The following is a 25,942-nucleotide window of genomic DNA, read 5'->3' on the forward strand; positions in this document are numbered from 1 at the left end:
TTATTCCGACCGTTGTTTGTTTCGGTTGTTGGTGAAAGAAAAGGGAAGAGGGGGGGAGGGGGGGAGAGAGACAGAGTCAGAAAAGGGAGAGCGAAAATAAAGCCAAGGAAATGGCTGGTTCGCATCCCTTTGCCGGAATTTTTATTTTCTTGGCGTTTTCCGCCTTGGTGCTGCCCAAGGCGGTGGTGCTCTGTGAATTTCCGGCGACTCTGACTCTCTCAAGAGCTTTTCCGGCTAATCAGAGAGTCGAAGAACTGAGTCAACTCAGAGCTCGTGACATGTTAAGGCACGGTCGAATTTTGCAGTCTTCAGGTCGTATCGCGGAATTTTCCCTCCTGGGCACCTATAGTCCCTTCCTTGTTGGGTAATCCTATCAATTTCCGTTTTACATATATATGTATATATAGACACACACATATATATATATACATTGAATTATGGGTATCAGGGTATCTAATCTTCTTCTTATTCATTGTTCCATGCAATCAGGAAATGGTTGATAATTTTACCTGTTTTATTCTGTTTTATGTTATAGTATTCTAATTTTTCTTCACGTTTTGTGTCCTTTTCAAATTAACTACTCTTCTGCAAAATAAATAAATAATAATAATAATAATAATAAATTAGCTACTCTTATCATGTTCTCTTTTTGCCTAATGTTATAGGTCTTCACTTTTTTTTTTTTTTTTTTTTTTTTTTTTTTTTAAGGTCCGTTTGCTTTCTTTTTCTTTCCTTTTATTATTATTTTTTAATAATTTTTTTCCCCAATTATTCATGTAGCAAAATTATAAGGGGCACATTCTATGGAATACAAGCAAAAGACGCCAAAAAAAAAAAAAAAAAAAAAAAAAAAAAAAAGAAAACGAAGAAGAAAAGGCAAAACATAATCCATATAAAACAGAGAAAACAAAAGCCACCTAGATCGCATTTCAAAAAAAAAAAAAAAAAAAAAAAAAAAAAATCCACCTGTTATTGGAGGAGAAAATGAAACACTAGAAAAAGGAGAAAATGAATAGGATAATTGTTATTGGAGGAGATGTATCAAATCCGGTCGACTATGATTATGATTTCTTATATTTAATGAACAATCTAAAGATTCCCTTGATATTTGGAATCATAATCTCTGAATTGTTGCTCAATTCAATTGAATGTAAACTTGTATATATACACTTTGAAAGTAATCTGGATATGAGGCTAAAACTCACACACTTGTTTATTCTTACCGGATTCAAACTTTCACTTTTTACTTTAAGAGGTAAAGGAGATACTTGTTTTACCCCTCTTTGTTACTTCAAGAGTCTATATGTAATGCTAGATATAGTGTTTTGTTAATTTATTTATTTTTTATTTTTTTAAGATGAATTAATGAGCTTCTATGAATGGTGTTTTGCTCCTTTTTAGATTATGTTATATTTATTTATTTTTAGATAGGGTATCTATCCTCTTGATGTTCAATACATATTGCTCTTTGATCATATTTTTCAAATTAGAACTAATGGTTTTGCTTTAGGCTTTATTACACAAAAGTTCAATTGGGATCTCCTCCAAAAGAATTCCATGTTCAGATTGACACTGGAAGTGATGCCTTGTGGGTCAACTGCAATGCCTGCAACAGTTGCCCCATATCTAGTGGACTCAAAGTAAAACAACTTCTCCTTAGCTATTATAGTCCTGTGCTTTCTTTCAATATTGTCAGGCTCGTAGAATGGAAGTGTTACAATTTTCATTTCTTGTATCTTTTTTTTTTTTTTTTGGTCAGATTCCAATCAATTCCTTCAACCCTTCAAGCTCATCTACAGCATCAGTAATCTCCTGTTTTGACAAAAGATGTGCTCTTGGAGCTCAATCCTCAGACGCTGGCTGTTCTAAGAAAAAGGATCGGTGCAATTACTCATTCCAGTATGGAGATGGCAGTGGGACATTGGGTTATTATGTATCAGATGAGCTGCATTTCAACACAGTTGCTGGGAATTCTTCGACTTCAAATTCTTCGACTTCCATTCTCTTTGGGTGAACTATCATGAATCTGTTAAGTTAAAATGGTGTTTGGCGCCTTTTATTTTTTTTAACCTGTCATTGCTTGTCTGTTGGATTATCAAGCAGCTGTAGCACAACGCGGACTGGGGACCTGATTAAGTCGGATAGAGCAGTTGATGGGATCTTTGGGTTCGGGCAGCGGGGTTTATCTGTCATTTCACAACTTTACTCCAAGGGAAATACCCCATATGTGTTCTCCCATTGCTTGAAGGGAGATAATGATGGTGGAGGTACATTGGTTTTCGGTGAGATCGTGGATCCAAATATAGTTTATAGTCCACTTGTCCCATCACAGTACGTTCTCTATCTGCTAGAAAGAAACTGTTGTGGCCTAATATTTGTTTTATCTTTGCTTCAGATTTCATTTTACACCATAATTATGGGAATTTGTTCAGCACAGTACTGTTATTTACTTTTTGATTTGGACATATCAGTCTAGCTGTTAATAGTCTCTTTCCTGCCAAGTACATTTTCCTGGTGGCTTCATCTTGCAAATATTTCATATTACACTAAACACATCTTTATTCAATCTATTTCTACATTGTTATGAATTGAGATACTTGAAATGGTGTTAGCTCAGAACCAGTAAAGTTTATGTATTTTGTTTTTGTTAAACATTAGATCACTAGTTGATATAATATGAATTTTATGCATAATTATTTGATCTTTATTCATTTATATATGCATAATCAGTTGGTTTTGAAAGGTGAAAATCATTGGGTATCTCTAACTTCATGTAACTTTCCCAATGAAAATTAACTTAGAGATGGATATGTCTTGAAGGCTTGATAATAAGCATTAATTACGGTAATTCCTGCTGAACTAGATAACTTATCTGCTCAGACCCATCTTAAACTTATTAGATCATTTGAGTTAATAATGCTTTAAGTCATCTTTTATTGTGTGGAAAATGTTGACAGTTCCATAAGTGTAATAACTGAAAGTGAGAGAATGAGTTACCAGATCATGGTGTAATAACAAATATAATCCAAATACGAAGTCTGAACAGATTAGGATTTTGTCTTTGATAACTGACATACAATTTTCAGGGAAAAAAATAAAACAAAACTAGTTGGAAAACATAGGTAATATCCCACAATTGGAATTCCCTTGTGAAAATGTCAACTCATAAGACATTAAACTAAGTTTTGGCTTTAAAGTCTGGTCTGTGGACCATAAACTATCATGTTCCCTCAGCAGGTAATTAGTTTCTTCCACTATACTTGTTTACTCGCTCCATAAGCTAGCTGCCTCTGATTTTCTTGATGTAAGGATTAAACAAGCAGGGATATATGGATTTGTAGGGACTTTAAAGGCGTGAGTTACAGTTGGCATGCCTTTACTTGGGCCAGAATAGCTGCCTTGTTCCTAGACTTGAGGCCTCGTTATAGTATTCACTTGGTAGATCGCCATGTTACCTTTGTGTAAATCACTAGGTGGTTATGTTATTATGTTAGTCCATTTGATGGTTGCTTTGGTGTGTAGACTATTTTCTGATCTTAAATAAACATTTCCCTAGGCATATATTTTGGTAGGATTGTATAACTTATCATGCTTACTTGATAAGGACTCAAATCTGTATATTTTGATTGAAAAAATAATTAAAAACTTTGATGGATCATATATTGATTGATCAAGCAAATCCATAAGTCAGAATATGGTTTGAAAATTATAATTTTACTTGTACTTAAAATATTATATATAAGCTGGAAAACAAAGGAAAAATTGGAAATATTTATGCTGATGTTGGATGAACTAGTGTTGAACTGTCGAACTAATGATGCCTTTTGTAGTTAAACCCTTACTGTTTTTTATTTCTTGAACCTTGTGGTGAATTCACTAATTTCAAAATATTGCTTAAAAAAATTGCTGATTTTATCAATAGTTAGTATAAAAACTTTATTTGCTTCATTACAAGTCTTGATGTGCTCATGCAGTTATGCATTACGATCTCCCATCCACCCCTCCCACCCCCCAATCATCTCCCATCCACACATCCTTTTCCAACTGTTAGAATGTAATTATGTATATTTAGGGGTATTCTATAATTCTCTATAATATGTGAGGCCAAAGTGTAAATAGAGGATTCTTCCTCTTATATAATCACCTTATGTATTAGGGCTTGAGACAAAAAATAAGAAAATGAATTTGTAGCCTACATCGTTCTGTCTCTTCCTCTTCAGTTTCTACATGGTATCAGAGCTTTTCTCCTGTTGTTAAGATCTCTTCTATCTGAGTCCTCATCTCCATTGCTGCCAATTGTAACTAGCCGTTGTTTCAATTAGATGTGAAAAATGCCTTCTTATATGGTGACTTAACTGAAGAAGTTTATATAGAGCAACCACCTAGGTTTGTTGCTCAGGGGGAGTATTGCTATACCGTTTGTCGCCTTAGGAAGGCCTTGAATGGATTGAAACAATCTCCAAGAGCTTGGTTTGGAAAATTCTCTAAGGCAGCATTAGCATTTGGTCTTAACAGATGCCAGACAGATCACTCAGTATTTCACCAGCACACCAAAGCTGGTTTCATTCTTCTTGTGGTGTATGTGGATGATATTGTGATTACAGGCAATGACTCTGAAGGCATTGCTAAGTTGAAATTGTTTCTGCAAAATCGGTTTCACACTAAGGGCTTGGGTAAACTTAGATATTTATTGGGTATTGAAGTTGCTAGATCCAAGAAAGGTATAAGTTTGTCTCAAAGGAAATATGTGCCGGACTTATTAGAATAAACAGGTATGCTAGGTGGTCATCCCGCTGATGCTCCCATGGATCCAAATATAAAACTCTTGTCTGATAAGGGTGATATATTTGATGAGCCTGGTAGATATCAATGTTTAGTTGGGAAATTAATTTATTTCGCTATTACCCGACCTGACATTTCATATGCAGTTAGTGTCGTAAGTCAGTTCATGGAAGCTCCTAGAGTACCACATTGGAATGTTGTCCTACGAATTATTTGATAGCTCAAGCAAGCTCCAAGGTTTGGGTTAATATATAAATCGAATGGTCATCTCAGTGTCGAAGGTTTTACAGATGCTAACTAGGCTGGATCCTCCTCAGATAGGAGGTCTACTACAGGTTTTTGCACATTTGTAAGAGGAATCCTGTTACATGGAGAAGTAAGAAACAAACAGTGGTAGCTCGGTCTAATGTCGACGCAGAATATAGGGTAATGGCTCATACCACTAGTGAGTTGACAGGAATACAACATTTTTTGGAGGAACTTGGGTTGACAGTCAAATCCCCTATTCCACTGTTCTGTGATAATCAAGCAGCCATTCACATTGCATCTAATCTTGTGTTCCATGAGAGGACCAAGCATATTGAAGTTGATTGTCACTTCATTCGAGAGAAGATACTGACTGGGAATATCAGTACTCCATTTGTGAAATCTGAAGACCAACTAGCTGATATGTTTAATAAAGCTCTAGGTCATCACAGGTTGAAGATTATTTGTTCCAAGCTAGGATTATATGATATCTATTCTCGAGCTTAAGGGGTAGTGTTAGAATGTAATTATGTATATTCAGGGGTATTCTGTAATTCTCTATAATATGTGAGGCCAGTGTGTAAATAGAGGATTCTTCCTCTTATATAAGCACCTTATGTATTAGGGCTTTAGACAGAAAATAAGAAAATGAATTTGTAGCCTCCATCGTTCTCTCTCTTCCTCTTCAGTTTCTACACCAACCAATAATAAAAATAACCAAAATTTCCCTCACTACTACAAAGCTTTGCCATGTCTTGTTATAAATTGGTGATATATAGTTGATCTTTCCATTTAGGCTGTATTCGGCTGCATAGAATTGAAGCCTTGGAATTAGAATTGGTGGAAATGGAGAAAAGCAACTCAGAAAATTGAACCAAAATTTTCTCAAATTCCAAGGCTACAATTCCATGCGGCTGAACACCCCCTTAGAGTACATATCATGACATTACAATGTGTTTTAATGAGCTACAAGCTTGCGAGTTAGTGACAACTATCCTGGATTTAATAATTTGTGTTCTTTTGCTGAAAGTCCCGAGTTTCCCAATTCCACTAGGAAAACTATAGAATATGCAGATCGACTCTTGTTAAAGTAGGTGTGGGATGGGGACAGAAGAAGTTAAGAAACATACACAACTCAGAAGTTGAAGAGGATTTAGATGGTTGGTCTCCAATGAAAGAGACATCAACTTGTGGTGGAAATGGAGGTAACTACTTGGTATGGTTTAAAACCATAAAATGTGATGATTGAAGTGGCCTATTCATTTTTTGGGTATCTGGGATAGCTATTATTGGAATGTCTAATAGATTATAGTTTACAATATGGCTTATGCATTGCAGCAGAGGGGAGTGGATCCAATCTTTTCTATGATTCTACGAACTGGTGTGAGTTGATTTCATTCTTAGAATAGTGCCCTTACCAAGTTCATCCTCAAATGGCAGTCAGACTATTAATAAGCTATCAGTAAGTTTAAACATGACAAGAACACTGCCTCGATGTAGGACAAGTGCGAAGAACGCTCGCCTATGAGATATTCTATACACGTGCTTCAGTGTTAATGAACCTATTAATCCAAATTTATTGACGATCAAGCATACCTCACTAAGAAATAGAACCAAGATCTAGGTTCAAGTTTGGCTCATTGATTGATGAGCATGAATAAAGAAGCATCTTCGGGCTGAAATTGATCTTCTCATGAGCAACTCCATTTATTCAATCGTCCATCAGTAATGTTAATCTAACTTCCTTGTTAATTAGATATAAGCAGAATTTAATTCAGTTTAAGAAACTTGAAACTATCAGAGCAGCTTATTTGATGATAACAAAAATTCACTCTAATTTATGGAAAATAGTAATTGAGACACCTTGGTCTTTAGTTTCATAATTTATGTGACTGCTTTCAGCAGTCATTCACAAATTTACACCAACAGAACTTCTAAAATTGCCTCCAATCTATATTCTATTTCAGATCCGGAGAAAAAAGAAATAAGGAGATGAAAAAGAAATATAGAACAAGGCAAATAAATTATTAACGACAACAAAAACCATTAGCACCAGCTTTAAGGATCGCGATATGGTTGCAAATGTGACTGCTGATATTTTCCTTTGTATTTTAAGTAAATTAGTTCTAACCATATCAGCAGTCACATTTGCAACCATATTGCGATCCTTAAAGCTGGTGCTAATGGTTTTTGTTGTCGTTAATAATTTATTTGCCTTGTTCTATATTTCTTTTTCATCTCCTTATTTCTTTTTTCTCCGGATCTGAAATAGAATATAGATTGGAGGCAATTTTAGAAGTTCTGTTGGTGTAAATTTGTGAATGACTGCTGAAAGCAGTCGCATAAATTATGAAACTAAAGACCAAGGTGTCTCAATTACTATTTTCCCTAAATTAGAGTGAATTTTTGTTATCATCAAATAAGCTTCTCTGATAGTTTCAAGTTTCTTAAATTGAATTAAATTCTACTTATATCTAATTAACAAGGAAGTTAGATTAACATTACTGATGGACGATTGAATAAATGGAGCTGCTCATGAGAAGATCAATTTCAGCTCGAAGATGCTTCTTTATTCATGTTCATCAATCAATGAGCCAAACTTGAACCTCGATCATGGTTCTATTTCTTAGTGAGGTATGCTTGATCATCAATAAATTTGGATTGATCGGTTCACTAACACAGAAGCACGTGTATAGTAAGAATTTTAGGCTGATAAATGTAGAAGATGCTATTGAACACAACAATCTCATCTGATTAGTTTTCGTGTTTAACTTCATATACTAGCCTAAAAAGCAAATTTAGACTTACATTCAAGTTTGATTGCTTTGAAATTAAATCTTGAGAAATACGAGGATGGGTTTGATAGTTGAATTAGGCTTCTGGAAATTTCATTCTGATGTTTAACCCACTTTTGCCAAAGAAACAAAAATTTTAAGAAAGAATTGAGACTGTGAAATACTTGTAACTTTAAGGCTTCAGTCACACAGGCGTTTATGTGTCTATCAATGTTTTTGCCATGGGTTTATGAATATTTTAGCATTCCGGCACTTACTGTTAAACAGCTCTTAGCTTCACTAAAATGTCAGGTATTGGAAATTTGTTCCCTTTTTCCTGTTAATTACAAAAGCTCAAATATTTTGAAACATATGGACATTGATCCTGCATTAAATTTGATGCTCAACTTCTATGTCCAAACTTTCAGGCCACATTATAATTTGAATCTGAAGAGCGTTGCTGTCAATGGGAAGATATTGCCCGTTAATCCAGCAGCATTTGAGACATCAAACAACCGGGGAACCATAGTCGATTCTGGGACAACTTTGGTATACCTTGCAGAAGAAGCTTATGATCCTCTACTCAATTCTGTAAGCTACAGCGGAACAACTTCTCAGACGTATTTCATATAAAAAAAAAAACTTATCATATTCTTATTAATCTATGTCTGGAAATTGTTATGATGCTCGTCCAGCAATGTTTGCAATTATCAACTTCATAGTGTTTAAACGTCGTTTATAATTTTATATAATCAAAGTACCATGAAACTGTTGATGCAATTTTTATGGTTGTGATATGCTTGTCTTTGCAGATTACAGGGATTGTCTCTCGATCAGCACACCTTTTTGTTGTCAAGGGAACTCAGTGTTTTCAAATCACCTCCAGGTATTTTTACAAAGACTTATATTAGTTTGCATCTAATTGACATCTTGATCTTTTGTAATGATTTCTTTTATAATTGCTTTAACATCTGAAGCATATGGTTTTTACCATGTTCAGTGTCTCAGAGACATTTCCTACAGTTAGTTTAAACTTCGCTGGTGGTGCATCCATGAGCTTGAAACCTCAGGACTACCTTATACAGCATAACTCCAATGTGAGTCCATTGTTAGTTTAATACCTGAGATATCTACTTTTAACTTGTAAAGAGGTTATTTTCAATAAGTTGTTCTTATCTCTTTATGTAGCTGGGCACTGTTGTAGATGATTTAGTCCCTCCCTGTGGGACAAGCTCTCATAATTTTTTTCACAACTTCACTTGTTTTAGTAGTATTGTATTACAAATATTATCCCTTTGTATTCCATTTATTTCCAGAAGCAGTGTGGTGGAGAACCTTTTTGCAACTATCCTCTCTTTCTAAATCTCATTAATGACACAAGTGCATGAATTTTTAGTTGCAGAATGCAGTTGCTATGTCTCCTTACCTGTTGATCCTTTTGGCGCCTTAAGAAAGTATTTGTCTTAGTAGATATGATCTTTGAAGCTATTGTATTCTTGACCAAGATTAGCCATACTATCTGCGAATCTTGATACACTTGCTCAATTTTATTGCTTCATAATAATGAAGAAAGCTTTTAATGATAGTGAGGTAGTGTCCAAATTCTCGAGGATACCTCATTTTTGTGGGGAATAGAGTTGCAGTACTGTAATCTGGTGATCTCCTTAATACAAATATTTTAAGTGTTGTTTGGTTAGCTATAATCGTAGCCATCTTTTGCAGCTCTTCTTTTAGCATAGTGAAACTATATATGTAGTAAATTAGCTGGTCCAAATACATGTCTTCCTTGAATGTTCCTTTGTATGCATTCCAATGCTCCTCTTTTGTCATCTCTTTGTTGGAGTTACTATGCAATAATCAGCTGCGACTTTGTTGCAAAACCGATATATATCCAAACAATCTACAGTCCTATCAGTGATCTAACATGGATAGGTTTTATCTTCAGTTTTATAGTTTTCTATAGTCTACAGAATTCTTAACTATAATGGCCACATTTTTTTTTTTACAGGGTAGTTCTAGTGTGTGGTGCTTTGGCTTTCAGAAAAGTCAGCCTCAAGGACTAACAATTTTAGGAGGTATGAGTATGGAACTGAATGGCTTTTCTCAGTAAAGTACTTGATAGACTAGGCTATTGTTAAAAATCAGTGCTCTCTCTCTCTCTCTCTCTCTCTCTCTCTCTCTCTCTCACACAAACACACACACAGATACACATGTATGCATACATCTGCAACATGGTTTTTTTTTTTCAGTCACATTAATGGTAGTCTATGAATTTAAACTTTGTGATCAAGGTGCAACTCAAAATTTCATATTTACTTCTGCCCATGTTTCTGTGGCATTTTTTGCATGTTTAGAACCGTCCTCACTACCATATTTCTTTTGTGCTTGTGATGGGCTGAGTCAGTTTGCTCTCCCTCTTTGTAACTATTGCTCTTTTGTTTTTCATTTTTTCTATTTCTTTTCAGTCAGTTGCTTACAGTTTCCCTTTAAATTATTACTTAATCCATTAATTTGCTATTCTTCCAACCCTCATTTCGTTATGTGCATCCATGGGGATCTTTTTAAGAATTTTTCGTGAAATTAACAAAATACTATCTTATTATAGAATCCCCAGTTTCAGAAAGTAAGACTGGAAGACGATGCATCAGCTCCTCCTTCTGACATGAGGGAGGCATGTAAAAATATTTTTTTCCTCTTAACTCAGACCTGTTTATGTTATTATAACCTCAAATTCAGATTTAGGAGCCTTATTCAACCTCGAGTATACATTGTGTTGCTAGACTAATGACTTCAATAGGTAGACATGCAAGTAGAAACCTACTATGTCCAAGCATTGCAGTGTGTCTTCAAGTGCTTGATAAGCTCCAAAACCATATTAACTCTAGTGTCCAAACCCAAATTCCATTTCTTGCAATTATTCTCTTATAGCCTGTATTGAGAGCTTCATAAGAGGAAATTTTTTTTTACAGACCTTGTTCTCAAAGACAAGATCATAGTCTATGATCTGGCACGCCAAAGGATCGGATGGGCTAACTACAATTGTAAGTTTCCGTGTCCCCACTCGAAGGTGAACATTAATTTGGACACCTCATCAAAGTGAGAGGTCTTAACTTTTGTTTAATTTGCTAGATGTTCATCAGTGTGAAGTAAATTTATAAAAGAATCAATATTACAGAATGCTAGATCTTATGTAGACCTTCAAACAGATAAACTAAATCAGAGCAAAAGAAAATCAATAACTGATGGAACAATTTCATTCTTTATAGTATCGCAATTAGTTAGAATATTGTGCTGATAATTGTATCTAACCTAATATAATTCAACTAATGTCATTAGGTTCATCACCAGTGAATGTATCAGCATCCAGGAGTGCCAGTAAAAGCGAACTTGTCAATGCAAATCAGAATAGTGCTGGTAGCAGTTCATCGCAAAGCACACTCTACACGCTGATACCAAGCATCATAATGGCTTTCCTCTTCCATTTCCCAGTGTTTTGCAGTTCCTCATTTTTGTAACATCTAGTTCAAAAGGTTTATGCTACCATTCTTTATGCCACTGTATAGTGCCTGTAATGATGAATGACACAGAAAATTAGAATGTGTAATGTTTATTTTCAATTGCATGCACACACCTCTATCATGCACTGTACACAGCTGATTATAGTGAAATAAATGGACAATATTTATTATAGGGTAAGAATTGATTCTTCAACACACCCTAATATTTTGTAACATTTACATTATGTTTGGATTGATGGAATTAAGAAGAAGAATAAAAATGAAAATTGAGTGATAGCTTAATGTCACGCCCCATCTTTGGAGGTTACGCCACGCAGGAGACACACGTGCGCTGAGTAGATGATGCATGGCGTCTACATGGCATGGGAAGATTTTAGAGTTCTCCAAAGTTGTGTGGAGTAGTTTGGAGAGCTCTAGAATGATGTAGATATGTGTACAATTATGTACATTATAGTGGAAGTGTTTAGAAGATGGGAGAAAGTTCTAAAGGAACGATCTCCACTGTAGATTGGAGTGCATCTTAGCGTCCATTAGGGATGGGGGTGCCTATAAATAGGGAGTGTGATACCCCTCGGATCTGAGACACGGGTTGATCAAGTCCGACCCGAGTCCGAGGGATATCAAACAATTAAAGTATTTTAAATCGAACACGGAATACAAAATTGATTTAAGAAATAAAAATAATAGAAGCTGAAAGGAACTAGAAGTAAATATCTTCCAAATATAATTATAAAAATCCAAGCTTCAAAACCTCTGTAAGTTTACAACTCGGGAATCCATCTATTGGACCCCTTATAAAATTCTCAAATAGGAGTTTAAATCATAGAAATAAATTCTACAGCTAACATAGAGAAGATTCCTACATAGTCGGAGGAATGAATATCTGTATCTGCTCTGCACGTCCAAGCTTTAACCCTGGAACTGACGAACACCTGAAAAATAAAGGAGTGGGTCAGGCCCACATGCAAGTCCTGATCTACTACAATCCAAACAGTAATCCGATACGCAGATACATCCTAGGAAGACTCAACCATATCTAGAGTAGTCCATATATGTATATAGTGCACACTAATAGGACGCTCGCTAGTCCAATAGGTCTGTCTCAGCCTGAATAGAAGGCAACATGCAAATACGCACCCTAAGGTGGGCATGAGTACCTAGACCTACCAGGGAACAATACCTATGTCCAGTTATCCATCCCAAGCGATATACGCGCCCTAACTATGGTCCTAAGACTCAAGCTCATACCATGGCACATAAAATAAATATATAAAGTCCGTACTCCTAATACAAAATATCATCTATCTGTATAGTGGTCTGATATATGTAGCACAAATTCATCCTGAAACCATAGTAGGTCATTCACTTTATTTGATTGACATGACACAAGTAGGTGATGGACTTCACCTTTATGATTAATCCATACCTTAATCCAATTTGGGTAAGACTTAGTGTTTTGAGCTAATCCATTCCCACTATGACACTGTCCCATACCGGTTCATATACATCCATTTAAGTAGGACTTAACCTTTCTATGGTTAATCTAACTCCTTCCAAATAAGGTAGGACTTAGTGTTTGTACTAATCCATACCTAGTATGCCATCGTCCCATACCGGTGCATACAATCCTCCAGTTCCATAGTTAATAACACAACATAAACATGTATCAACTAATTTCCAAAAGAAACATAAATATAGCTTAACATATTTAAAACCAATTTATGCATCCAATATACCATTTAAATATCATATTACAGTGCTTTATATATATATGAAAAGACTGTACATGTAGTTCCCCCAGTTAATATAGTTGACGGAACAGTAATAAATACCAATCCACCATACTTCAAGATTTGCATATAAACAGTTTAACATGTGTACAACACATTAATCATCCTACATAAGGTTTAGAAATCCCTTTCCAGTCCCATTTTATCAAGTAAGACTGAAACCTACCACTCCTCCTGCACAACCATACCTGATGCAATAGTTGATAAATTTAAAACATCCATTAATTCCATTAAAGCATACTTAATCTTCTAGATAGATAAACATATGCTTATAACATAGTTGAACATGCTTGACAAATTTAAACATGCAAAAGAACCCAAAACTTTGCTCAAAGCAGTAAACAGTTTACAAAGATTTCAAAGACAACTTCACATATGCAGTTTCTTCGTTTAACCTTAGGTTGCTTCAAGGTTCAACACAATACCATTAATAATACCTCCAACCATTTTTACATCTCTGGAACTATTATACAACCCAATTTTACCCACTAAAACAACCCAGTCATCTTCCCATAGGTCCAGAAACAACCCAAAATCACGCAGAAGCAAGAAAAGAAGCTGGAGCCGCCTCCAGAATATTGGAGCCGCCTCCCTTCTTGGTGGAGCCGGCTCCTCCCTTATTGGAGCCAGCTCTACCCTTGTGGAGCCGGCTCTAATCCCTTGTGGAGCCGGCTCTCACACCCCCTAGAGCCGGCTCCCTCTTTTGGTGAGCCAGCTCTCCTCCTTTGAGAGCCGTAATTCCTTCTCTGGTTGTCTTCCTCGCCTCCGGCTAAGTTCAAAACCTATTTAGTATTTTAAAACCTTGTTCCAGTGTTTATACACTATCCTAGATTATATGAGAAACCCCCCAACATGCATCAATAATCCCAATTAACCAAGCTTGAACCCAAGACACAGCATGCATCAGTTCACAGTTCTTTAAAAATTTGCACAGTTTGATTCACGAGATTTATTTCCTTTTGAACATGCATACAAGATAAATTTAATCATTAATCTATTTTTAATCTTGGTTTAATCCTTAGAGTCTTTCTAAGCCTGTACAGAACACAGATTAAAGAGATAGAGTGGAAACAGAACTTGCCTTCAGTTTCAGACTGTGGAACTGCAGGCCTCTGTCAACTCCGGCAACGATGGTTGTCTTAACTCCCTCTGCTGCTCCTAATTCAAACCCCAACCTTCTCCTTGAATTCTTCCTTCAATCCCCAAAGGTTCTCTCTGAAACTCTCTACAACTCTCTGTTTTTCCCTCTTTGAAAACCTGATACGTGAATGCAGGTTGTGTGATGTTTGTTTGCTAAACCCTAAACCCACATGAAGAAATATATTTATAGGCTTAATTCTCCAACCCTAATCCGTATATTGCTAGAGCCCTAATGCAAACCCTTAGTCGGCCCATGCAATTGTCCAAGTTACAATACACGGCGACTTAATACAACCTAGGTCGGCTACAGTAACTCCAACCCTAACTGACATATACGTAAAACAACTTAATTATATAATTTAACATTTAAATAACTTCCACAGAAATATAATCCTAATCTAAAATAAATTAACATTTAACTTAACCCAATTCAAAATAATCCAATAACAAAAACAATAATATTAATAAAAGAAAACAATTAATTCAAATAAAAGGACAAACAAGCAGATAGTCAATTTTCAAGCAAATAATCCAATAAAATGACACATAATAAAATAAAATGCAATTAAATACAATAATTAAATTCCAGAATTGTCCTTTTAAAATTAGGGGTATTACATTCTTCTCCCCTAACAAAAGGAATTCCGTCCTCGGAATTTGCTCTTACCTTCTTCCAGTAATCCAGGAAACTGCGAGCGAATGACATCCTCCCGTTCCCAAGTGGATTCAGCCTCATTGTGATGACTCCACTGCACACGAACTAAAGGAATAACCTTATTACGAAGGATCTGATCCCGACGGTCGACAATACGACACGGTGGCTCCACATAAGTTGCATCCGGCTGCAACTCAATCTCCCCTATATCGATATGCTGGTACCGATCCTCATCTCGTAGAAATTTCCGCAACATGGAAACATGAAACACGTTGTGCATACAATCCAAATTATCCGGAGGTGCCAACCTATAAGCAACCGCTCCAACGCGATCCGTGATCATGAATGGACCAACAAATCGTGGTGACAACTTCCCTTTCTTCCCAAAGCGCATAACACCTTTCATAGGTGACACTTTGAGTAGAACCTGATCTCCAACCCCAAATTCCAAAGCACGTGTGCAATGATCTGCACAACTCGTCTGCCTACCCTGGGCGTACGCAAACGATCCCTAAGAAAAACTATCCTCTCAGAAGTATCCTTGATGAACTCAAGACCCAAGAATCTGCTCTCGCCAAATTCTACTCCGGTATCGGCAGTGGCTGTAGAGTTCCTAGCGACCTCTGATGATCAATCTTGACCATCTGACAAGTACTATACTGAAAAATGAAAAGAGCAATGTCTCTCTCTATACCTGCCCACCAAAACTGCCGCTATTCCCTTTTAGACCATCGTACTATCCTGGGGATTCAACATTCGGAAACAAAATTACCCTATCGACTTACACTAGTTCATTTATAAACTCCTTGGTAATCGTCCTGTCTTAACACATCATTCACGTAAACAAATATTTGTTTGTTTGTCCAAAACCAATCACTCCACTGTGATAATCCTCCATTATCGTACTATACACATACCAATATAGTTTAACAAACCCATATGTATATTCATATCCAAAATACTATCGTAAAACACAATGAAGATAGCCAAAACCACTAGTTTACGTTATTAAAACTCCTTCAAATCCATAAACCTCCAAAAGAATAATTGTCTTAAATTCTTTAAAACCAAAACTAGTGTAAACAGTACTATTCTTTAAGTAATACTTATACTCCTACTAGTAGATAAAATCATAGTACTCTTAAAAGAGCATTTATCCTTGAACTCCGGTGCTCTCCTTCGTGGATGCTCCGGTGTCTTCTCCATCTGGATCTTCTTTGGGGTCTTCCTCTCCGCTTGGCTCAGCTTTGAGCACCACCGAAGTTGTGTTAGGTCCATAGTATGGTGGCCAATCTCGCACACCAGAAACCTTCCTTGATGTGTACTCCGAAGCAACACCCATTGGAATCAATTCCTTATTTTCCAATTCTTCCTTCTTGATCGACCTTCTCAGGGGAATTGCCGGAGTAACCTTCCTAGGCCTTGGCCCGTCTTTGCTTTCATCACTGACCCCATCCTCTTCCTAGTGCCAACCATTCTGAAATTACAGAATAAACTTGACATCAGTACCTTCTAAACGAACCATAAAGGAATTCAACGAATCCTAAATGTAAGCTCTAATCAAGAGAAAACGCTAAGCGGAAGACTTAATACGAAACACCTTAGAGACACTTGAACCTGGAGTGCTTAGATACCAACTGTGATACCCCTCGGATCCGAGACACGGGTTAATCAAGTCCGACCCGAGTCCGAGGGATATCAAACAATTAAAGTATTTTAAATCGAACACGGAATACAAAATTGATTTAAGAAATAAAAATAATAGAAGCTGAAAGGAACTAGAAGTAAATATCTTCCAAATATAATTATAAAAATCCAAGCTTCAAAACCTCTGTAAGTTTACAACTCGGGAATCCATCTATTGGACCCCTTATAAAATTCTCAAATAGGAGTTTAAATCATAGAAATAAATTCTACAGCTAACATAGAGAAGATTCCTACATAGTCGGAGGAATGAATATCTGTATCTGCTCTGCACGTCCAAGCTCTAACCCTGGAACTGATGAACACCTGAAAAATAAAGGAGTGGGTCAGGCCCAAATGCAAGTCCTGATCTACTACAATCCAAACAGTAATCCGATACGCAGATACATCCTAGGAAGACTCAACCATATCTAGAGTAGTCCATATATGTATATAGTGCACACTAATAGGACGCTCGCTAGTCCAATAGGTCTGTCTCAGCCTGAATAGAAGGCAACATGCAAATACGCACCCTAAGGTAGGCATGAGTACCTAGACCTACCAGGGAACAATACCTATGTCCAGTTATCCATCCCAAGCGATATACGCGCCCTAACCATGGTCTTGAGACTCAACCTCATACCATGGCACATAACATAAATATATAAAGTCCGTACTCCTAATACAAAATATCATCCATCTGTATAGTGGTCTGATATATGTAGCACAAATTCATCCTGAAACCATAGTAGGTCATTCACTTTATTTGATTAACATGACACAACTAGGTGATGGACTTAACCTTTATGATTAATCCATACCTTAATCCAATTTGGGTAGGACTTAGTGTTTTGAGCTAATCCATTCCCAATATGACACCGTCCCATACCGATTCATATACATCCATTTAAGTAGGACTTAACCTTTGTATGGTTAATCCAACTCCTTCCAAATTAGGTAGGACTTAGTGTTTGTACTAATCCATACCTAGTATGCCACCGTCCCATACCGGTGCATACAATCCTCCAGTTCCATAGTTAATAACACAGCATAAACATGTATCAACTAATTTCCAAAAGAAACATAAATATAGTTTAACATATTTACAACCAATTTATGCATCCAATATACCATTTAAATATCACATTACAGTGCTTTATATATATATGAAAAGACTGTACATGTAGTTCCTCCAGTTAATATAGTTGACGGAACAGTAATAAATACCAATCCACCATACTTCAAGATTTGCATATAAACAGTTTAACATGTGTACAACACATTAATCATCCTACATAAGGTTTAGAAATCCCTTTCCAGTCCCATTTTATTAAGTAAGACTGAAACCTACCACTCCTCCTGCACAACCATACCTGATGCAATAGTTGATAAATTTAAAACATCCATTAATACCATTTAAGCATACTTAATCTTCTAGATAGATAAACATATGCTTATAACATAGTTGAACATACTTGACAAATTTAAACATGCAAAAGAACCCAAAACTTTGCTCAAAGCAGTAAACAGTTTACAAAGATTTCAAAGACAACTTAATATATGCAGTTTCTTCGTTTAACCTTAGGTTGCTTCAAGGTTCAACACAATACCATTAACAATACCTCCAACCATTTTTACATCTCTGGAACTATTATACAACCCAATTTTACCCACTGAAACAACCCAGTCATCTTCCCATAGGTCCAGAAACAACCCAAAATCACGCAGAAGCAAGAAAAGAAGCTGGAGCCGCCTCCAGAATATTGGAGCCGCCTCCCTTCTTGGTGGAGCCGGCTCCTCCCTTATTAGAGCTGGCTCTACCCTTATGGAGCCTGCTCCAATCCCTTGTGGAGCCGGCTCTCACACCCCCTAGAGCTGGCTCCCTCCTTTGGTGAGCCGGCTCTCCTCCTTTGAGAGCCGTAATTCCTTCTCTGGTTGTCTTCCTCGCCTCCGGCTAAGTTCAAAACCTATTTAGTATTTTAAAACCTTATTCCAGTGTTTATACACTATCCTAGATTATATGAGAAACCCCCCAACATGCATCAATAATCCCAATTAACCAAGCTTGAACCCAAGACACAACATGCATCAGTTCACAGTTCTTTAAAAATTTGCACAGTTTGATTCACGAGATTTATTTTCGTTTGAACATGCATACAAGATAAATTTAATCATTAATCTGTTTTTAATCTTGGTTTAATCCTTAGAGTCTTTCTAAGCCTGTACAGAACACAGATTAAAGAGATAGAGTGGAAACAGAACTTACCTTCAGTTTCAGACTGTGGAACTGCAGACCTCTGTCAACTCCGGCAACGATGGTTGTCTTAACTCCCTCTGCTGCTCCTAATTCAAACCCCAACCTTCTCCTTGAATTCTTCCTTCAATCCCCAAAGGTTCTCTCTGAAACTCTCTACAACTCTCTGTTTTTCCCTCTCTGAAAACCTGATACGTGAATGCAGGTTGTGTGATGTTTGTTTGCTAAACCCTAAACCCACATGAAGAAATATATTTATAGGCTTAATTCTCCAACCCTAATCCGTATATAGCTAGAGCCCTAATGCAAACCCTTAGTCGGCCCATGCAATTGTCCAAGTTACAATACACGGCGACTTAATACAACCTAGGTCGGCTACAGTAACTCCAACCCTAACTGACATATACGTAAAACAACTTAATTATATAATTTAACATTTAAATAACTTCCACAGAAATATAATCCTAATCTAAAATAAATTAATATTTAACTTAACCCAATTCAAAATAATCCAATAACAAAAACAATAATATTAATAAAAGAAAACAATTAATTCAAATAAAAGGACAAACAAGCAGATAATCAATTATCAAGCAAATAATCCAATAAAATGACACATAATAAAATAAAATGCAATTAAATACAATAATTAAATTCCAGAACTGTCCTTTTAAAATTAGGGGTATTACAGGGAGTGAGTTTCATTTGTAAGGAATAAGCTCCAAGATTAGAAACTCCAAGTGTGGAGTAAGGAGCCACCAAGAGTGAGTCTTGTATAAAGTCTTCTTTGAGTAGTAATAGAAGCATTCTTTCCTTTTGTTGGCACATAAAAGTGGCTGGCCAATACTTGGCCACTTCAATGATGACGTGGTTTAATAAAATAGCATAAGTGGACTAAATAATGGTCTGAATAATAAGTTGACATATGTCAAACTTGGAAAGGAAAGAGATTTCAATACGCTGGAGACATTTGGCAGATCAGGAAAGGTAAATATGGATGGATAGTGACAGCTGGCTATCAAGACTTGGTTTGAATCATCTCCTGAAAACAAGAAGGACGTGGGCTAGAGAAGTTTGTAATATTCTAAACTTCTATAAACTGATAGAAGTCTCTACCTTTAAGGAGTTTAAGTCAATACATGGTTCAAGAAGGTAGTTCCTAAAAATTAGGGATGAGAAGATCGTGGATTATACCGAATCTACTTCAAAAGGGAATAAGCTGAAGCTGTTAAAATCACGTAATATATATACATATATATATATATATATATATATATATATATATATATATTCAGATAAATAGTTTAAAGAACGTGGGACACATGGCGACAACAGAGGAAACTTGTAGATCGTGAGTATGGAAGTTGAACTTTGGCAGCCGAGTATGAGGCAAGTGTTTTGTAAGGAAAGAGTGGGCCGTTACTAAATAGGACATGGGTCCTTCTTATAGGGCTTTAATGCCTATAAATAGTTTACTTAGGACTATGTTACAAACTCTCTCAACGACATCAATCAACATTCAATACTTTGTATTTCAATTCAAGCAATTTCAATGCAAGTCTTTTCAATTCCTTTACATTCATGCACTTACTTTCAGTATTGCATTTCAATTCACTAGATAGCGTTGTAGTCTTAACTAAAAGTCCTTTCATCGAAGGCAAATCCGAAACCTCACAATCACTTGATCATTCTAAAAGGATCTTCCTTTTTGTTTAACTTTTCTGAATCTTCTAAGATTTTGGCACGCCTGCATATTCCAAGTGTCCCAATTTTGTGGAAACATTAATTGGCACACTCGACCGGACCCCCGATAGAGATTGCAATGTTGCCAAGATCAAAGTTGACTCGTCAAACTACAACTAGTGATGAAGAACTAGAAGAAGAAGTTCAGCCGGCTCATGTTGGAAGTTCTAATCCTGGTCTTGAAGAATCAGGTATACGTGCCAAGATGCAATCACTGGTTGCACCATTGGCCGAGGCATTGGGTAGGATAATTGCCTGCCTTGATGACATGGATCATAAATTCTCTCAGAATATCTCTCAGCTATTAGCCGTCGTTTATAATCGACCGGCTCAGGCTGGAAGTTCAAATGCTCAAGAATCAGTACCTCAGCCGATTCCTCAACCTCCACCAATAGTGGCAGTTCAACCAATTCTTGTAGTGAGTCTTCCACAAAATCCACCAGTAACTTGGCCAGAACTTCCACTATTTCCTCAGCCACAGGTACAACAGCCATTTCCATAGCAGCAGTACCAGCCACCTCCAAGGCCACAAGTATATCCTCCAAATTTCCCTGGAAGAGATTATCTTGACCCGGGGGGCAATTATGGAAGATGGAGGAATAACCCACCATTCCCACTAGTGCCACCACCTGTGGTGCCCGGGGGGCAACCAATGGCCAATCAACCAGGTTAGCCAGAGAATAATCAACCACTAGCGGCTAACCAGCCGCCAGGAATTAATCAACTAGCCCAACCAATTTTTCTAGATAGAGGCCAGTTGACAGAATTGATAGACCGGGAATTTGGTTTAGCTGCCAAAAGAATAAGCCGACCGACTTATAGGAAGCCATACACAAAAATAGTTGACGAATTTGAATTCCCTAGAGGGTATAAAGTTCCAGATTTTGTAACTTTCAATGGGGAAGGTAACCAATCTATCGTAGAACACATTGGTAGGTTCACTGTTCAATGTAGGGAAGCAGGAGCAAGTCAGTGGTTGAAATTGAGGCTTTTCCCAAACTCCCTCATGGGATCAGCCTTCTCTTGGTATATTCACTTATGTAATACCCCTAATTTCAAAAGGATAGTCCTAGTATTTACTTTGTTGTTTACTTTATTGTTTAAATTGCATTTTTAATTGCTGAAGTATTTATGTGTTAATTTAATTGATTTAATTGTTGTTTTAATTGACATTTGTTTTGCTTTAATTGATTATTTGATTAATTGTGTTATTTAGTTGTTTTATTTAACTGTTTTATGCAATTGTTTATTTCATTGGATTTTATTTTATTTTAATTGGTTATTTGTTTTAGCTAAATGTTAGTTGATTAATTATTTTAATTGCATGGTTATCGTAATTGGATTAGGTTAAATGTGTTTTTATTAAATTAGGGTTTCTTGTGTTTTTAGAAGTCACATTTTTAGCTGACAAGGTTTATAAACTAGGTTGTGTTTTATAGGCCGAGTTTCAGTTCAGGGTTTAGTTGGACTTAGGTTTAAGGGTGGCATATAAATATATGTAATACATTCTGCCTCGGGTTTTAGAACCCTATTCACGATAGTGGAGGCAGAGAATGAACAGAGGAGAATTACAGTAGTTCGCCGGAGAACTAAGAAGACGATGTTGGGATTTTTGAACCTAAATCTCAATGGCAAGTTCTAATCCTAACTCTATTCCTTAGGCTCGTGTTCTTTGCATGTCTAATGCAACTCCAGTAATGTATAAGGATTAAAAGTAAACTGGTTTTTAGGTCTCTGTTGTTTAAACTGAACATAGCTGTGAGTTGTATTGCTTGTTTTATAGTTTTTCGTTATGTAACTCATAAAGTAATTCACAGAACTGGTTGTATATTTCATATAAATTCCAATATAAAGAGTTGAGTTAGTCTGTAACACACTGGAAAGTATTAATTTTAAATTGGTTTACATGTTTAGGTTCATTTGCAACTGTATACGTTTGCATATTTCGTATTAGCTTCTTTTACTTCTTTCTTGAATTTTTCTGTTCTAATTAGAGTGGGTCTAAGATTAATGGTTTTAAAATATCTAGGGCATTGGAACTTAATTTTTAATCAATAGAAACCATTAAAGTTGAGGACTGATAAAACTAGACGACACCGGAGCAGAGACTGTTGAAGGAAACTAGCAGATAGGAGGAGAGGGGGAAGGAGGTGGCTCCATGGAATCATGGATCCGGCTCAAAATGTATTGGAGGTGGCTCCAAGTGGTTTGGAGCTAGCTCCATCTTGGTTGGAGGCGGCTCCAACTGGTTTGGAGCAGGCTCTCTTCAAGTCTTCAGTTTTCTGGGTTTTTGGGCAACTGTTTGGGCTGTGGTGCTTGGCTTTTAGGATTTTCAGATTCTGGAGGAAGCTATATTTAGGTGTTTAGAGATGTTCTAAGTCTTGTTAACACTTCAGAGAGTGGATGAATGAATAATAAACCAGTAGGTGTTTATAGCTTGAACAGTGGTTAGTCTCGACAGAAATTGTTTTACTTAAGTGCAGAGGAATTTTAGATTACTGAACCTTTATTTAATTATTCTCTGGGAATGGAAATTTGTTGTGTTTGATGTTATTAATAGTGGATAAGCATGATAATTAATATAGTTTTTATTATACTTGTGATGGATATATGGTCGTGGAGATAAATTATCTCTATGCTCAGGGTAGGATAATTTGTAACAGAGATATGGGATGAACATGATAGCTTATCTATTTATTTTATGTTTATCATAGAATTAATTGATATGTCTTATTATTTAGATTTATCAGTTACTGGAGTAAGCATGTTAGTCTATATTTCTTTTTATACTTATTATGGTTCAGTTGTTATGTGCATTGACTATGTATTCTATCAACTGTTGGATGGATTGGATTGTATGCACCGGTATGGGATAGTGACATACTAGGTTTGGATTAGCTTAAATTACTAAGTCCTACCTATCTTGGAATAAGGGTACGGGTTATTAAATAAAATCCTCCTTATTTATAAGTCTGTGCAGTTGAATACGCTGAACGACTTGCTGGATTTCATGTGGATGGTTATGAACGGGTTTTAAATATATTATTATGGTACCGTGACATGAGCTTGAGTCTCAGAGTCGACGGTTAGGGAGCATATATGCATTGGGATGCATAACTGGCTACAATGGTTTGATGTGTACCCTGCTAGGTCTAGGTAGTCATACCCACCTCAGGTGCGCTTTGCATGGTGCCTACTAGTTAGGTTGAGATGGGTCTATAGTCCAGTGAAAGTCCTATAGTGTGAATAGATATATATATCTACGTACTATTTAGTTATTGTTAAGTTGGTTAGAATGTATATGTGTATCGAGTCTCTGCTTGGATTGTAGTAGGATAGAACTTGTTCGTGGGCCTGACCCACTCCTATTTTTCAGGTGTACGTCAGTTCCAGGCTTAAGCTTGTTCGTGCTAAGTAGAGACGGTCACTCATTCTTCCGACGACGTAGGATCTCTCTCCATGATTTAATTATGGATTTCTTCTAGTTTTATTTCAGTTTGGTTTTCTTATTAGGGGTCAACTGGATGGATTCCCGAGTTGTACCCTTGGAGGTTTTTGAGTTGGATTATTATATCCTTATTATCTGGGATTTTAAGTATTTAATTTCAAGGATTATGTTTTAGTATTCTTTTCAGCTTTTAAACTTTTATTTATTAAATTCATTTTGTATTCTGTATTCAATTATATATTAATTATCTGATATCCCTTGGGTTTGGGCCTGGGCCTAATCAACCCGTGTCTCGGATCTGAGGGGTATCACAGTTGGTATCAGAGCACTCCAGGGTCAAGTGTCTCTAGGGTGTTTCGTATTAAGACTTCCGCGTAGCGTTTTCTTTAGATTAGAGCTTAAGGTAAGGATTCATAGTATTCCTTTACTATTCGTTTAGAAAGTACTAATGTCAAGTTTATTATGAAATTTCAGAATGTTTGGCACTAGGAAGAGGATGAGGGTCGCGATGAAAGCAAAGATGGGCCCAAGCACGAGGAAGGTTACTCCAGTGATTCCCCTACGAAGGCTGACCAAGAAGGCGGAATTGGAGACCAGGGAGTTGATTCCAATAGGCGTTGCATCGGAGTACAAGTCAGGGAAAGTTTCTTGCGTGCAGGATTGGCCACCAAACTGTGGACCTAACACAACTTCAGTGGTGCTCGAAGCTGAGCCAAGAGGAGAGGAAGACCCCGAAGAAGATCAGGATGGAGGAGATACCGGTGCATCCAAGATGGAGGGCACTGGAGTTCAGGGATGACTGCTATTTTAAGAGTACTTATAATTACTAGTAGTGGAGGAGGTATTATTAAGAATGTAGTATGGATTTAAATCACGTACATTAGGATTATGTTTAAAAAATATATATACCTTACGGTTATTTGTTTAACGGTTTTGGTTTGGAAAGGTTCTTAATAAAGTGAACTCACGATTTTGGTTATTTTATTTTGTTTTGTGATGGCTTGTGTGTGAGTTATACACATATGGTTTTATTAAGCTGTATTAGAATGTGTATGTTGGGCTCATAAATGTCTATCACAGTGGAGTGATTGGTTTTGTTCAGGCAAACAGATATTTGTTTATACGTACGTCGAGTTGAGACAGGATGATTACCAAGAGGTTTACAAAAGAACTGGTATAAATCAATATGGTAAGTTTGGTTTAGAAGGAGGGGTTCCCAAGAATAGAATGATAGTCTAAGTGGGACGATTGCGGAGCATTTTGTTTTACCTTATGTGTTTTACTCTACGGAGTATTTGGAAACAGGGGATTTTCATGGATTGGTTGGTGACATACTTATGCAATAGACCTCAGGATATTTTTACCCCGTTGGGCAATACTGCCATTTCTCACGAGAGTGATGGGCCTGTGACACTAGATATTGGTAGACTCAGACTTCTAGCCAATCTTTTTGTTTTGGACATGCACACTCATGACGTAATACCTGGGATGGATTGGTTATCACTGCTATGCTCAAGTTATTAGTATTGGATAGGTCTATTGTGTTCACCCCACCTGGTTAGGATGTATACGTTGTTGATATGCCACGTTTGGACAGGAACACTAGCACTTATGTGTTTCATATAGAGTAGGAGACGGAGGAGGGGATCACTGTATCATTGGATAGCATACCAATTGCACAGGATTTTCTGGATGCATTACAGGAGATTCCAAGGTTGTCACCTAGTCGTGAGATCGACTTTATGATAGACTTAGCTGCAGGCACTACACCTATTACTAAGGCACCGTATAGGATGGCACTAGTGGAGATGCAAGAGTTGAGGGATCAGATTCAGCAGCTACTCAGCCAGGGTTTTATTCGCCGGAGTACTTCACCCTAGGGAGCACCAGTTCTGTTTGTGAAGAAGAA

General features: G+C 36.7%; 1 protein-coding gene across 1 annotated transcript; it reads left to right on the forward strand.

Moving 5' to 3' along the window:
- The first annotated feature begins 110 nt into the window (after positions 1-110).
- Positions 111-11,317, forward strand: LOC132309025 (aspartic proteinase 36-like). Its single transcript, XM_059807380.1, has 10 exons — positions 111-364; positions 1,511-1,640; positions 1,760-2,010; positions 2,104-2,331; positions 8,231-8,393; positions 8,615-8,688; positions 8,803-8,899; positions 9,811-9,877; positions 10,772-10,843; positions 11,139-11,317. The coding sequence occupies exons 1-10, from the start codon at positions 111-113 to the stop codon at positions 11,315-11,317; spliced, it is 1,515 nt and encodes a 504-aa protein (XP_059663363.1).
- The last annotated feature ends 14,625 nt before the right edge of the window (positions 11,318-25,942 follow it).

Source organism: Cornus florida, unplaced genomic scaffold (genome assembly GCF_030987335.1).
Source record: "Cornus florida cultivar Cherokee Brave unplaced genomic scaffold, ASM3098733v1 CherokeeBrave_3.0.0_Hap2_Chr05, whole genome shotgun sequence".
NCBI classification, from domain to species: Eukaryota; Viridiplantae; Streptophyta; class Magnoliopsida; order Cornales; family Cornaceae; genus Cornus; species Cornus florida.